At 51.4% G+C, this 12,692-nt stretch overlaps 1 protein-coding gene across 4 annotated transcripts in view; it reads right to left on the reverse strand.

The window, feature by feature from the left end:
• SSBP3 (single stranded DNA binding protein 3) overlaps positions 1-12,692 on the reverse strand; it is a 166,418-nt gene that overhangs the window by 4,609 nt on the left and 149,117 nt on the right. For 2 of the 4 annotated variants that reach the window (XM_082612386.1, XM_082612388.1), the window contains 6 exons: positions 9,543-9,607; positions 8,812-8,860; positions 8,162-8,197; positions 7,619-7,673; positions 6,205-6,275; positions 3,048-3,113 (listed from right to left, as the gene is read on the reverse strand). In XM_082612386.1, the coding sequence (XP_082468512.1) occupies positions 3,048-3,113; positions 6,205-6,275; positions 7,619-7,673; positions 8,162-8,197; positions 8,812-8,860; positions 9,543-9,607 (342 nt within the window). The remainder of the gene's footprint in view (positions 1-3,047; positions 3,114-6,204; positions 6,276-7,618; positions 7,674-8,161; positions 8,198-8,811; positions 8,861-9,542; positions 9,608-12,692) is intronic. The other 2 variants (XM_082612387.1, XM_082612389.1) reach the window with 1 other exon arrangement.

Raw genomic sequence — 12,692 nt, forward strand, 5'->3', positions numbered from 1 at the left:
ATAAACAATTGTGCACGTGTTATTACTGCAACATACGTATATTTAACAAACAGGTATCTTAAATTACATATTATGTGTATTTTTGTTATTCTTTTTAACAGCTTGAGATATGATTCACATACCATACAACTGACCCATTTAACGTATGCAATTCAGTGGTTGTTAAGTGTATTTAGAGTTGTGCAACCATCACCGCCATCCATTTTAGGACGTTTTCATCACCTGCATCCATTAGCAGTCACTCCCCATCCCCCACCTTGAATCCCCAGGCCCACTCAACCATTAATTTATTCTCTGTCTCTACAGATTTAGCTATTCTAGACACTTCATACAAAAGAATTATATGTGACCTTTGTGGCTGGCTTTTCACTTAGCAAAATGTCTTCAAGGTTCATCCATGTTGCTGCATGTGTCCGGTGCTTCATTCCTTCTTATGGCCAAGTAACATTCCATTGTATGTATATACCACATTTAATTACCCATTCATCAGTCAATGGGCATTTAGGTTGTTTCCACTTTTTGGCTATTATGACTGATGCTCCTGTGAACATCTGTGTACAATTATTGTGTGGACATGCTTTCATTTCTCTGGGGTAGATACCTATGAGTGGAATTGCAGGGTCACAGGGTAACTGTTTAACCTTTCGAAGAACTGCCAGACTGTTTTCCACAGCATCTGCACCACTTCACGTTCCACGTTCCCACCAGCTATGTGTGAGGGTTCCAATTTCTTCCCATCCTCGCCAACACTGCTCGTTATCTTACTGATTCTAGCCATCCTAGTGGGTGTGAAGTGATAGCTCATTGTAGTTTTCATTTGCTTTTCCCTAATAACTGACGCTGAGCATCTTTTCACGTGCTTATTGGCTATTTGTACACCTTTGGAGAAATGTCCATTCAGATCCTTGGCCCATTTACTTTTAAATTTATTTTTTGGCTGCGTCGGGTCTTAGTTGCTCTTCCGTCATGGCGCGTGGGCTTCTCTCTAGTTGTGGTACGCAGGCTCTTCTCTAGTTGTGGCACGTGGGTTTCTCTCTAGTTGTGGGGCACAGGGTCCAGAGCGCGTGGGCTCTGTAGTCGCGGCATGCGGGCTCTGTAGTTGTGGTGTGTGGGCTTAGTTGCCTTGTGGCGTGTGGGACCTTAGTTCCCCAACCAGGGATCAGACTGGCATCCCTGCATTGCAAGTTGGATTCTTAACCATTGGACCACCAGGGAATTCCCCTTGGGCCATTTTTAAGCTGGTTTGTTTTTTTATTATTGAGTTTTAAGAGTTCTTTACATATTCTGGATTCGAGTCCCTTACCAGACATATGACTTGCAAATATTTTCTGTGGGTTGTCCTTTTACCTTCTTGACAGTGTCCTTTGAAGCACGAGTTTTAATTTTTTTTTCTTTTTTTTTTTGCGGTACGCAGGCCTCTCACTGTTGTGGCCTCTCCCGTTGTGGAGCACAGGCTCCGGACGCGCAGGCTCAGCGGCCATGGCCCACGGGCCCAGCCGCTCCTCAGCATGTGGGATCCTCCCGGACCGGGGCACAAACCCGTGTCCGTTGCATCGGCAGGCGGACTCTCAACCACTGCGCCACCAGGGAAGCCCCTCGAGTTTTAAATTTTAATGACGTCTAGTGCAGCTACTTTTTTTGTCACTTGTGTTTCTGGTGTTGTAGGTAAGAAGGCTTTGCTAACCCAGGTCACAAAGATTTACTCCTTCATTTTCTTCTAAGTGTTTGACAGTTTTAGCTCCGACATTTAGGCCTAGGGTCTACACTGAGTTAATTTTTGAATATGTTGTAAGGACGCAGTCCAACTTCATTCGTCTGCACGTGGATATCCAGTTGTCCCAGCACCACTTCTTTATTCTGTATTATTTACTTTTCTGTTACTTAAATGCTATTAAAGAACAGCTGAACTAGTTAACAGGGGCAACAGTAGGACTAGTTAAACAAATGACGTGTGGAAAAAACACAACACTTTTATAATATTTCTGTCTTCGGACACAGTGTATTATTTCAACTCTTTACCGGATATTTAAATGTTGTAGGCTATATTACTGTGTATTTATTGAACACACACATGTAAGATTTTTTCAAAAGAGAACCTAAATACAATAGGACTGATAAACAGATACTACCTATATTTAGTTTCTAAAAACTGACATTTTTTTCTGTCCTGTATCACAATAGGATATTTTTGCTCTGCCTTTTTTTTTTTTTTTAAAGATTTTAAAAAAGGTTCTACGTACAAAAAGCTAGCACTGTTTCTTTCATTGGGTAGATGTCTTGGATAATCCATTCAAGGAAGATCGTTCAGTCCTATATCCTCTGTGTACTGATGGGAACACTGGTGGCACCTCCTGAGGCCACGTTTCTGGACCAGACCATGCCAGTGTGAGAAGACATGGCCAAAGCAAGAACCTGGCCGATTTTTTTTGTGTGTGTGGTGGGGGTGGTGTCCATTAGAGCCGCTGAGGACCCGTCTTGCTTTCAGGGGTCCAACAGGGCAAATGGCGCTTGCTTTTCCACTAATACTTCCCCGAATTGCCTGCAGGCTCTCGGGCATCCTTCTTTCCTTTCACGTAGTGGCAAAACTGAATACAGAGTCAAATGGAAAATGCACTGACATGCCGCTCTGCTCTTATCAAGGCCCTGGTGTCAGTCCAACGTGTTAACACCAGACTAACCTCTCCACAAACACGTCTGCACGGACTTCCCTGGTGGCACAGTGGTTACGAATCCGCCTGCCAATGCAGGGGACACGGGTTCAATCCCTCATCCGGGAAGGTCCCACATGCCGCGGAGCAACTAAGCCCGTGCGCCACAACTACCGAGCCTGCGCTCTAGAGCCCGCGAGCCACAGCTACTGAAGCCCGCGCGCCTAGAGCCCATGCTGCGCAACAAGAGGAGCCATCGCAAGAAGGCTGCGCACCACAACAAAGAGTAGCCCCGCTTGCTGCAACTAGAGAAAGCCCACACGCAGCAACAAAGACCCAAAGCAGCCAAAAAACCAAAACAAACACATCTGCACGTGGAGTGCTTAGGATTTTGCTTACGTGCTCAGGTTTTGGGATCTGTAGGAATCGCTTCCAGCTCTCCAAAGATGTCCAACCACTTTGTATCTACAAGCAGGTTTTGGAAGATCAGCTGCTTGTCAGTCAGGCCCTTTTCATCTAGGAGCTCATCAGATGGGCTATGCCTGCCTACGATGGCCATCATTTCTAAACATTCCGAGCACACTGGATATCATTATCGATTAAACCTCTCTTTCTTAGGGAAACTGGTTTTAAAGCACAAAGGTAATCTGAACTTGTGAGATCTAAGCTGGATTCTAAATAAGTTACAGTTTTAATAAAGAAATTGGGAAAGTCCTAACTTGGCTGCCCTTACTGGTGACACTTTGAGTCCTCAAGCAGCCTCACTTCCAAAGGTGAGCCATTACTTTGGCTGTATGAGGCTTTATCACAACCCCCCACGAATCTGAACAGCTCAAGTGCCGTCCACTCAGCCTCATCTAGGCTCCTCATGGCCTCTTTAAAGATCATCAAACAGTTCTGGAGAAGCAGCAACTACATTTCTATTTTACTGTCATTCCTTTCTGCATTCTCATCTCATCCTATTTCCAAATCAGAGAAGAGCATCACAGCAGGCTGACATTTTAACATCTTCTCTGTGGCCAGCAACAATGACAGCCATCTGTAGGCGTGTGTCCAAGGCTCTCTCCATTTCTATAAACTCAAAAATCTCACTAAGTGTTTCTGCAGGTTTTGATCAAATTGACAAGTGACCAAAACGTTTCATCATGAAAGCTGGATTATCAAAGGTAAGCAAATCTCCCCCCTTGACAGCAGTGTCGGGGACAAGGTGTGTGGGGCATTTAACAGGTAAGAAGTTTAGAGACTAAATGAAACTTGCCAAATTAACTGCACTGTCTGCCACATATGCAGATAAACGAGCTAAGTCTGGTTTGCATTTGGACATGGAGAACAACAATCTTTTATTTGTTTTCTGCAGTTTCATTAACATCTTCTTTGCAGAAATCAAGATTATGATTTGAAGCTCCAGTTTTCAAGTCAAAGTACCTAAAAGCTGGGGAGACTGTTTTGTTGCCACGGTGTGATGAACCATGTGATATAATGAAGGAAGCTCCCTGATTTTCTCGAAGATGCAATAGAATCAGCTGCACACTCTAAAGGACCAACACACTTGTCATCAAAATTCCCCCTTCTGTTCACCCACAGGACTTAGTTGCAGCCTCTGAGTCAGGAAATGTAACCTTCTCAGTTCATGGAGCAACATGGCGATGGTGTTCATTCAAGGGCCAACGGTGTTCATGCCCCGGCCAACGTGGCAGCCGCTGTTTTGCACTGAGCACTGGTGTCTCTTTGGAGGACGCACAAAACTTCTGATTGATTTAGAAGGATGTGCCTGTCTCTTCCCAGACTGTGCAGTTCTGTCTACAGTGCGCTCTCCCACCCTTTCTCCACCCACACCCCTTCTCATCTTTTCGGCACACTTGCCAGTATGTTCTGTTTGGGTTATTTGCCTCCCTGACCCAGTTGTATGTGTCCTCACACCTGTCATTAAAATTCATACAGCCCTTTTTTTTTTGGAGGTGTCGGGGTCACGCTGGTGCTGGTGGTCTCATCGTTCTCATTTTCATTATCTGAGCTCTCAGAAAACATGATCGTGATACTCACAATGTGAAAAATGAAAACTGCACTATCTTGACACAAACAGTTAAGCTGCAAGCAGAGTCAAAGGTGGACTCCGCCAGGGCCCGGATGCAGCGCGCTTGAGTCGTACCCCTCGAATGATGCAACACAGATGATCCATCATTGAGAGCCACAGACCACAACTGCTGGCATCCATGCTCAGGAAAATACGGTGACGGCAACCATGGGAAGTGGGGAGTCTATGCCACTTTCACGTGCTCAGTCCTGTCTTTGGGGCCACTATATGGGTCTTACACTTTTCTGCCCAACCTGTATCCATTGCCAAAACCCAGGATTTTTGTGTCCTGGGAAGTCATCTCCCAGGACACAAGGGCTTTCAGTGCTAAAACCCGAAATGGCCGGCTACCCTAGGGAGAGGCAGGGGCTATGGGAGATGCTGGCTGCCCAGGAGAAGGGGAGAGATGGGTGGTGGAGCAGCAGTTGAGGAGCGAGGTTCCCACACTTCTCAGTCCCAGGACCCCGGGTAAGGTCCCTCTCAGCACCCCCAGGAGGCAGGCCAATGACCCTCACCCAGAGGCTGCTGGAGGATGAAACATGCGCAGCGGCCAGCACAGGGAAGCCCATAATCAGGATTTACACATGGGGTGATTCAGGAGGCACATCAGGAACCGAACTGGCAAAACCAAACTGTGCATCCCTAAGGGCCCGAGACAACCTTGGGGCCACAAGCCCGCCCTCTGGCTCTGTAGCCCACAAACTACTGATTTGGTCATGTGACAGTCTCCTTTCCAGACCCTGAGCTCCCGGAGGGCAAGGCCAGTGGGACTCACCTCCCCCGCCTGGCAAGGAAGGGTTGTCTGTGGGTCAGACCAGCCCTGTCCTTAGGGAGCTCCCAGCCGGGAGAGGGAGACAGGCCGCCACTGCACAGTCCAGTCCTGACATGGGCGCGGGAACACGAGAGGGAGTAGGTGAGCAGGAAGCAGGACAAGTGGAATTTGAGCGGCAACATCATCGCAGGTTGGGACTCTGAGAGGCCAAGAAGGGAGGAAGTGGCTTCTAGATGAGGGAAGGGCCTGAGCAGAGGCAGAGAGGTTACAAGATGGGGGGGTCTGAGGGCTCCCAGAGGCACACAGCAGGCAGGCCTCCCCCCAAAGCTCCACAGCCAAGGATAGGGACCTGAGACATCGCCCAGGTGCACAGACAGTCAGCCGAGCAGGGACTGGCCCAGGCCCACCTGTAGCCTGCTGCTCTTCCCCGTCAACAGCCGGCTCGGGCCAGCAGGGGTCCCCACTGTGAGGCTGGGCGCCCCACTCTGACCAGAGGTGTGGGAATCAGCCCACCCACTTCTCTCCCACCCGCTGCCAGCTATGAAATGGGAACCAAGCTGCCCAAGAGTCAATCACTTTTCTGATGGTTTATTTTATCCATCTTTGGTAACAAATGGCTGCCATCAGCTAAGCTTGCTTTCCGCTCAGCCGACGAAGTCAGTTGGATCTGTCGCAGTACCTGATGTGTAAATTATTAGAAGCTGACTTACGTTGGACCGGCTGCCTCCAGGCGGCACCGGGTTAATCATTGTGTAGATGTTGTCACTGGAATTTGTTGAATCTGTAGAACAGTGGAAACCCGCAAGTCGGGGTGATTAATTCACTTCTTAATTAAAACAAACTCATGGCACTTGAACTCATTCTTTTGTATTTTATCACCTAAAATTTCCTCTAAGTACCACCATTTTCTGGCTAATTTGTATTTAATGAAGATTCACAAAGTTTTTAATCGCAGAAAATTCAACTGTGAAAACCACTCAACCCTGAAAGGAAGGATTTCAGGGTGCCTGGATACCAATGTGGACACGGCAAAGCCGTCTCCCCCATCGCAAACCAAATCTGGTCCCCAGACACTGCCTGGCAGTGCAGGGGCGGCCAGACCACCACCTGTGCTCTTCCCCCAACCCCGCCCGGCAGTGTTAATCAAACTGGGAAAGAGAAACACCACAAGCTGATGGGACCACCCTGCCAAGCTGATGGGGTAGGAGGGAGAGGCAGGGATGGGGCTGGAGACGCAGTAACATATGGAGTGGTTTAATGTGACCCAGTCTGAATGTAGGTCATGCAGCTCATAAAAATGCAGCAGCAGAAAGAGGGAACAGGAGCGGGAATATCACGGTCGCCGCCAGATCCACCCCTGCCGCTGAGCAGCTTCCCTGCTACGGGGAGCTGAGGGGATGGGAGAGAGGGACTCCTCCGTGTCCCCAATTAGCCAGAAAAGTCTCCTTAGGAAATCAGCTAACATGTTTATATCAGGAGCAGGCACCGTATTTCTCGGGCAGAGATCCAACTACCTCTCACTTTTTATTTTGGGGGTGGGTAAAGATAGTATGTTGAATTCCTTCTAGTTGATGGTACGCTACTCTTAGCTGGGAAAAAACACAATTGTGATACTGTGTGTGTGTGTGTGTGTGTGTGTGTGTGTGTGTGTGTGTGGTGTGGTGTGGTGTGGGTGTGCGCACATGCCCTCTTCTGATTAAAGGGGAAAAGGGATCTTTGATACAGAGGACCAGAAGCCAATAGCTCTAGACACTCAAGAGGCATCACGCTGTAGAGTCCTTGTCCCAGGATGCCAGAACCCAAAAGCCCCTTCTCAGTCATCTAGAGAAATGACAACCAGGACAGGATTCTCTCTGACCAGCGAGAGCCGAAGGCGGTGAGACCCCTTGTTTCCGGGTCTCCTTGCTCTGCCCTGTCCTTTCACTGGAGATGAGGAGTGACCCGGCTGAGGCCACATGGCAGGTTGGGGGCACTGGGGCCTCCTGCCCACTAAATCCCTGGTGCCAAGATGCCGGGTGGGGGGCGCACTGCTCAGGAAGAGTGGCTTGCAAGCCCTGGCTCTGCACCCAGGCCCCTCCAGGACTCCCTACTCCCTCAGCGGCACCCCTCCCCCAGCCTTCTTACCTGCAGGACTAGGCATGATGGGTGTTCCTGGGGGGCCGCCACCACCAGGGGGTCCCTGGAGATGAGATAAAAACTGACATCAGAAACCCACGGTAAAAAACCCATGGTGATGACACACGTGGGGAGAGGCCACTGAGCTCCAGCCAAGTCAGCAGCCAGTGCTCACCCGGGGCCCGGGTGTTTAAGGCTTGGGGGAACTGGATTCCCCTTTTCCTTTCTTTAAACCAAGAGGTAGCTGTGGGCGTGCGTGTGTGCTCACACACATGGGGACCGGTGAAACCAGAGGCCTGTAGTGGAAGCTGACTTGCCTACTGGTCAGTCCCCCGAATGGGGGTCCCAACTCTGGGTCTTGTTTGGGGACTTCTGGGCCACCAGAAAGTACAGATACCTGAATATTGACAGCAAGTTCTAGCACAGTTTGGAATCTGTGCTCAGAATATGTTGTGAAAGGAAAGAGACAGTGCCCCCCCCCGCCCCAAGTACTCTTGTACACACAGTCACATGAGGTTGGACACGCAATGCCCCAAACCTGCACACACTTACCACGTAGGTGCCGGGTGATGAGGAGGAATATGGAATCTAGAAACAAGAGGGGGATGAGCCACACCTCAGAGACACCTCCTCTACCTTCCAAATCCTTTGGGGGACACAACCCCACTCCTGATGGGAAACACACTGAGCCACCTGGTTAGTGTCTCTAGGTGGGCCAGGGATGTGAGCCAAATCCAGCTCCTATGCTGAACCGATCCTGAGAGCCTTGGCAGGGAGCCTTGGGGGGGCATAGGCGCAGGAGACCCTCCAGTTCTAGGACAGGAAAGTGAGAGCTTCCCCCACCCCCGGCCTCCTGCCCTGGACTGTCTGTGCTAAGCCCCTTCCCAGCTCCTTCCTCTGAGTGCTGGAAGCCAGCTCTGCCAAGAAAGAGGAGGTTGGCAGGAGCCTCTACATGGACAGGGCTCTGAGCCTGGCTCTCAGCTCACACCTCAGCTTCTGCAGAGCAGCGGGGAGAGCCCCTGATGGCCCCAGCATGACACTCCCAACCTTCCCCTTACAGGTGGGCTTCTCCTTGGAGGCATCAGGTGGAATCCTGCCACGTCCCACTCCCCGTGACACCTCCAACCTGGGGACAGGAACCACCCTGCACCCTAGAACCCAATCCCTAGCAGATAGAGCCCCCCGCCAACCTGGGTACTCACTGAGTTAGCACTGTTAGGATTGGGCCAGGGTCTGCCAGCTCCCGGGCCCCTGAGAGAGGGAGAGAGAGATGGAGACAATGAAAAAGATGCTATAAGCACCAAGGGGGTGGTTCCAGCAGGGTCAGAACAAGAGGGCTGAAATCACTAGCAGGAAGTCCTTCATACACTCCTAGAGCTGTTCTGGGGTAATAATGTGTAGTTCTGTGGGTAGAAATCTATAGATTCCTATAAATTATGTGCAAAATTTGTGAAAATAATATTTCCTCTGCACATGCATTTTCCTAGGAAGGGAATACAGAGATTCCCATAGGGATCAACTACCGCAAAGGGGCTACACCACTGAAGCACTGAAAGAGTGATCAACCATACAGGGCTTCAAATCTTGACCCTGCCACTTAGAGCTGTGTGAGCCTGGGCAAGTTACTTCACCTCTCTGTGCCTCAGTTACCCCATCTGTCAATAGGGGATAATAATAAGCACCTCACAGGGTTATCATGAAGATTAGGTGAGCTAATCCATGTAGCAAGCTTGGAAGACTGCCTGGCACAGACAAGCACTATATGGGGGTGTATGTGGTTTCATCACCGGTATGTTCAACATCCTCACTTTACTGATGAGAGACTGAGGTCCAGAGAGGTGCCAGTAATTACTCCCATCACAAGTCTTTCAGGGGGAGCAAAGGGTGGGGAAAGCCATGGGCTCTGAGCCGCCAGCAGGGTGGTTGGCCTTACATGTTAATCCCGGGCATGGCGGGGCCAAGGGAGTTGGGTGGTGGTCTCATGCCGCTGCCGTAATTCTGCAACGATAACCAAGCGTCAGTCTATGAGAAGGAGAAGGGGAACCGGAGAGAGAAGGAGGGGGAAAAACAAACAGAACATAAGCGAGAGGGTTAGTCTGTGAAAAGGATCTGATGAGAAAGTAATACATTCATTAAAAAAATGCGGGGTGGGAACCAACTGACAGGACCACAATGACAAGCCAGCACAGAGGAACAGTCACAGCTTTAGATGCATCTTCAGGGGCTTCAGGATGGGTCTCTCGAAAGCACACGGGCATCCAGGAAGGAGCTCATGATGCTGGTTGGCACCTGCCCTCAGGTCTCAGGCAGGAAAGGGGAAGAGACTCAGTAACAGGACCAGCTGGTGACCACCACCCACCTTAGAAATCTGGGGAGAAGAAATGGCCAGCAGGCGGGGGCAGGGCTGAGTCTGCACGTGGAAGGGGAGGCACACTCCCAAAAGGCCTGTCCCGCGGCCGGGCATCTGCAGACCCCACCCTGCCCCGGGTCTGGGCTGTCCCTCCATATCGTCACCCGATGCAGGTGTCAGCACGTGCAGCCCTCAACAGGCACAGTACTGGAGGAGCAGGAGGAAAACTCTGTCTCCCTGCTCAAGGGAATCACCGTTCCATTAGGAGAAGAGTCTACACAGAACTTGGAAATTTGCAGGAGTCCCAACTCAGCTCGGCACAACCCACCATGGCAGTGGGATGGGTCAGAGCAACCAGACCAGGCACCCAGGCCTTTCACCTGGCTCATCTCCTTCACCACTGCTCCCCGACTCCCCTCTTCCAGAGCTATTTTCTTCGCAGGAATAAATATCTTGCCTCCCCTTCTCCACTTGGCAGGCTCCTACACGTCCTCCAATACCCAGCTCAAACAGCACCACCTCTGTGAGGCCTTCCCTGCTCCATCCCGTGGGGTTAACTGCTCCATCCTAGTCACTCCCAGAGTGCCTTGTGATGTCCTCCCCCAACGGCCTGCAGCACTCTGGCTTATGATCGTGGCCACATGTCCATCTCTCCCACTGAACCCCTTGGAAGGCGGGAACTCTATCTTACTGATCTTCATATCCCCCATCACTGCACACATCAGTGGCAGCACTGGCACAGACTGGGCACTGAATCATCAATGGAGTGAAGAAGTGAATGAATGGAAAGTAACATGAGGCTGGTTGTAGCTTGAGCTCCGCCTTTGTAGGAGAAAGTAGGCTGGTGGAATTTTGATGGCAAAGGAACAGCCAGCATTGGCCGTTTTTTACTGAGCACGTAACACATACAGTCTCTGGTTTGGACCTTGTAACGATGCCATGAAGCTGGTATTACTCCCATTTTATAGAAGAGGAGACTGAGGGTCTGGGGGGAGGAAGATGTGCCCAAGTTCACAGTCAGCTAATGTCTCTGCTGGGGTTTAATCCTGGATCTGCGAGCCTCAGGGTCTGCTCTCTACACCACACATCTGGGAGGCGGGGAGGAGGGTGGGAGTGGGGACACAACAGGAGGCTCAAGGGCCAGAGCTGACAAACAGAGCCGCCGTCAGGCTGGTGGCAGGTTCTCCAGCCAGGGACCATCTCGGGACCACCTCCTTGGCCTCATCACCCAGAGAGGGGTTTGGAGAGAGAGTGTCCAGACAGGGTGTACACAATGACCGCAGCAGCGCCAGGCTGGCTGGCAGACAGCAAGGCCTGCAGTGGGGGGAGGGAGGGGAGGGCGGCCGGGGCAGCTGGCATCCCCCGTGCCTGCTCAGGGCTGAGTCCCTGGGCCGGAAGACACTCACCTGCCCTGGAGCAAATATGCCGCAAGATCAGTGAACAAAGGGGCCAGTCCCTCCCTATGGACGATGCTACGCGAGGTGAGCAGAGCCACAGATTTGAGGTCAGAACACGGAGAGCCTGCCCCAGCACAGCCTGACTCTGGGCAAACCACACAAATAACCATGCTTTCTCGGTGCCAGGCTGTGCTACGGGCTTAGTATCACCTACATTTAACCACCACAACCTCACTACTATCCCCACTTTAAAGATTAAGACACTGAGGCGCAGAAGCAGAGTGATGGCCCCTCGTGCAGCTATGATCATGGCTTCAGAGCTGCAACCCCTCCGCTGTGCTGCCTCGTCCATGAGATGGGGACAAAGAGCCCCCACCCTTACAGGGCCATGTGAGGATCAAATGAAATGATGGCTCTGAAGTGCTCCCTCAGCCCTCAGAGGTGTGTACTGATTTGGGATGTTGGCAGAGCAAACGCCAAAGCCTTTAATGCTGCCTTAAGCATGGGGTCTTAAAGGGCCCTTTCTAAGCCCACGTGCAGTTACTAAATCCCCTGTACAAATCTCAGCCTCGCTTCCGCTGCTCCAGAACAGGAAGCTCACCACCTCCCCAGGCAGCCCACTCTTCCACTGTGTGCAGCCTGGCCAATCAGAAAGGTCTTCCAGATAGAGAGTGAGATCTCCTCCAGGGGCTGCAGCTGCATCCTGCTCTCTCTCACACCAAGGAGAGTAGCCGGCACTGTGGGGATGCAGTGGAAGGCTGGCCTGGGGGCCGGCGGGAGCCCAGGACGTGGCAGCAGAGAGCGGCGAGGAGATTAAGCAGGGTGCTCACTCCTGAAAGATGTCTGGACACACAGTCCCTCAGGGGAGGCTCCGGGTGCACCACCTGCTGCCCTAACCCGACCCCCTCAGGAGACTCCCGAAAGCCAGCACAGCCACTGCCCAGGAGGGAGCAGGCCTGCCAGGTCCTCCCTCCTGCAGAGGCCCAGACCCCGATGGCCACTTACATGCCCCCACTTCATAGATGACAAGCTAGAGGCCCAGAGAAGCCAAAGACTCGCCCAAGGCCATACAGTAAATCAGGGGTGAAAGGAAGGCTGAAAGTCAGGTTTTGGAGGCAAGTTTTCAAATCAGAGACACTGGCCTTTTCACAGAGGATGGGAGGGCTTAGAAGCACAGTTTCACGGACTCAGTAGAAATGGTTCTCTTTTCTCCCAGTGCCCACCTGCCCGCAGCGCTGGGTTCTGAGGTGTGGCCATAGCCAGACACCGCCTCTTCCTCTGTCCTCAGCACTACTCTGCAGGGACGGGGCAGCTGGAGACCTGGGAGGAGTCCTTG

This window comes from Mesoplodon mirus (assembly GCF_964341445.2).
Source record: "Mesoplodon mirus genome assembly, chromosome: 3".
In the NCBI taxonomy this organism is placed as follows: domain Eukaryota; kingdom Metazoa; phylum Chordata; class Mammalia; order Artiodactyla; family Ziphiidae; genus Mesoplodon; species Mesoplodon mirus.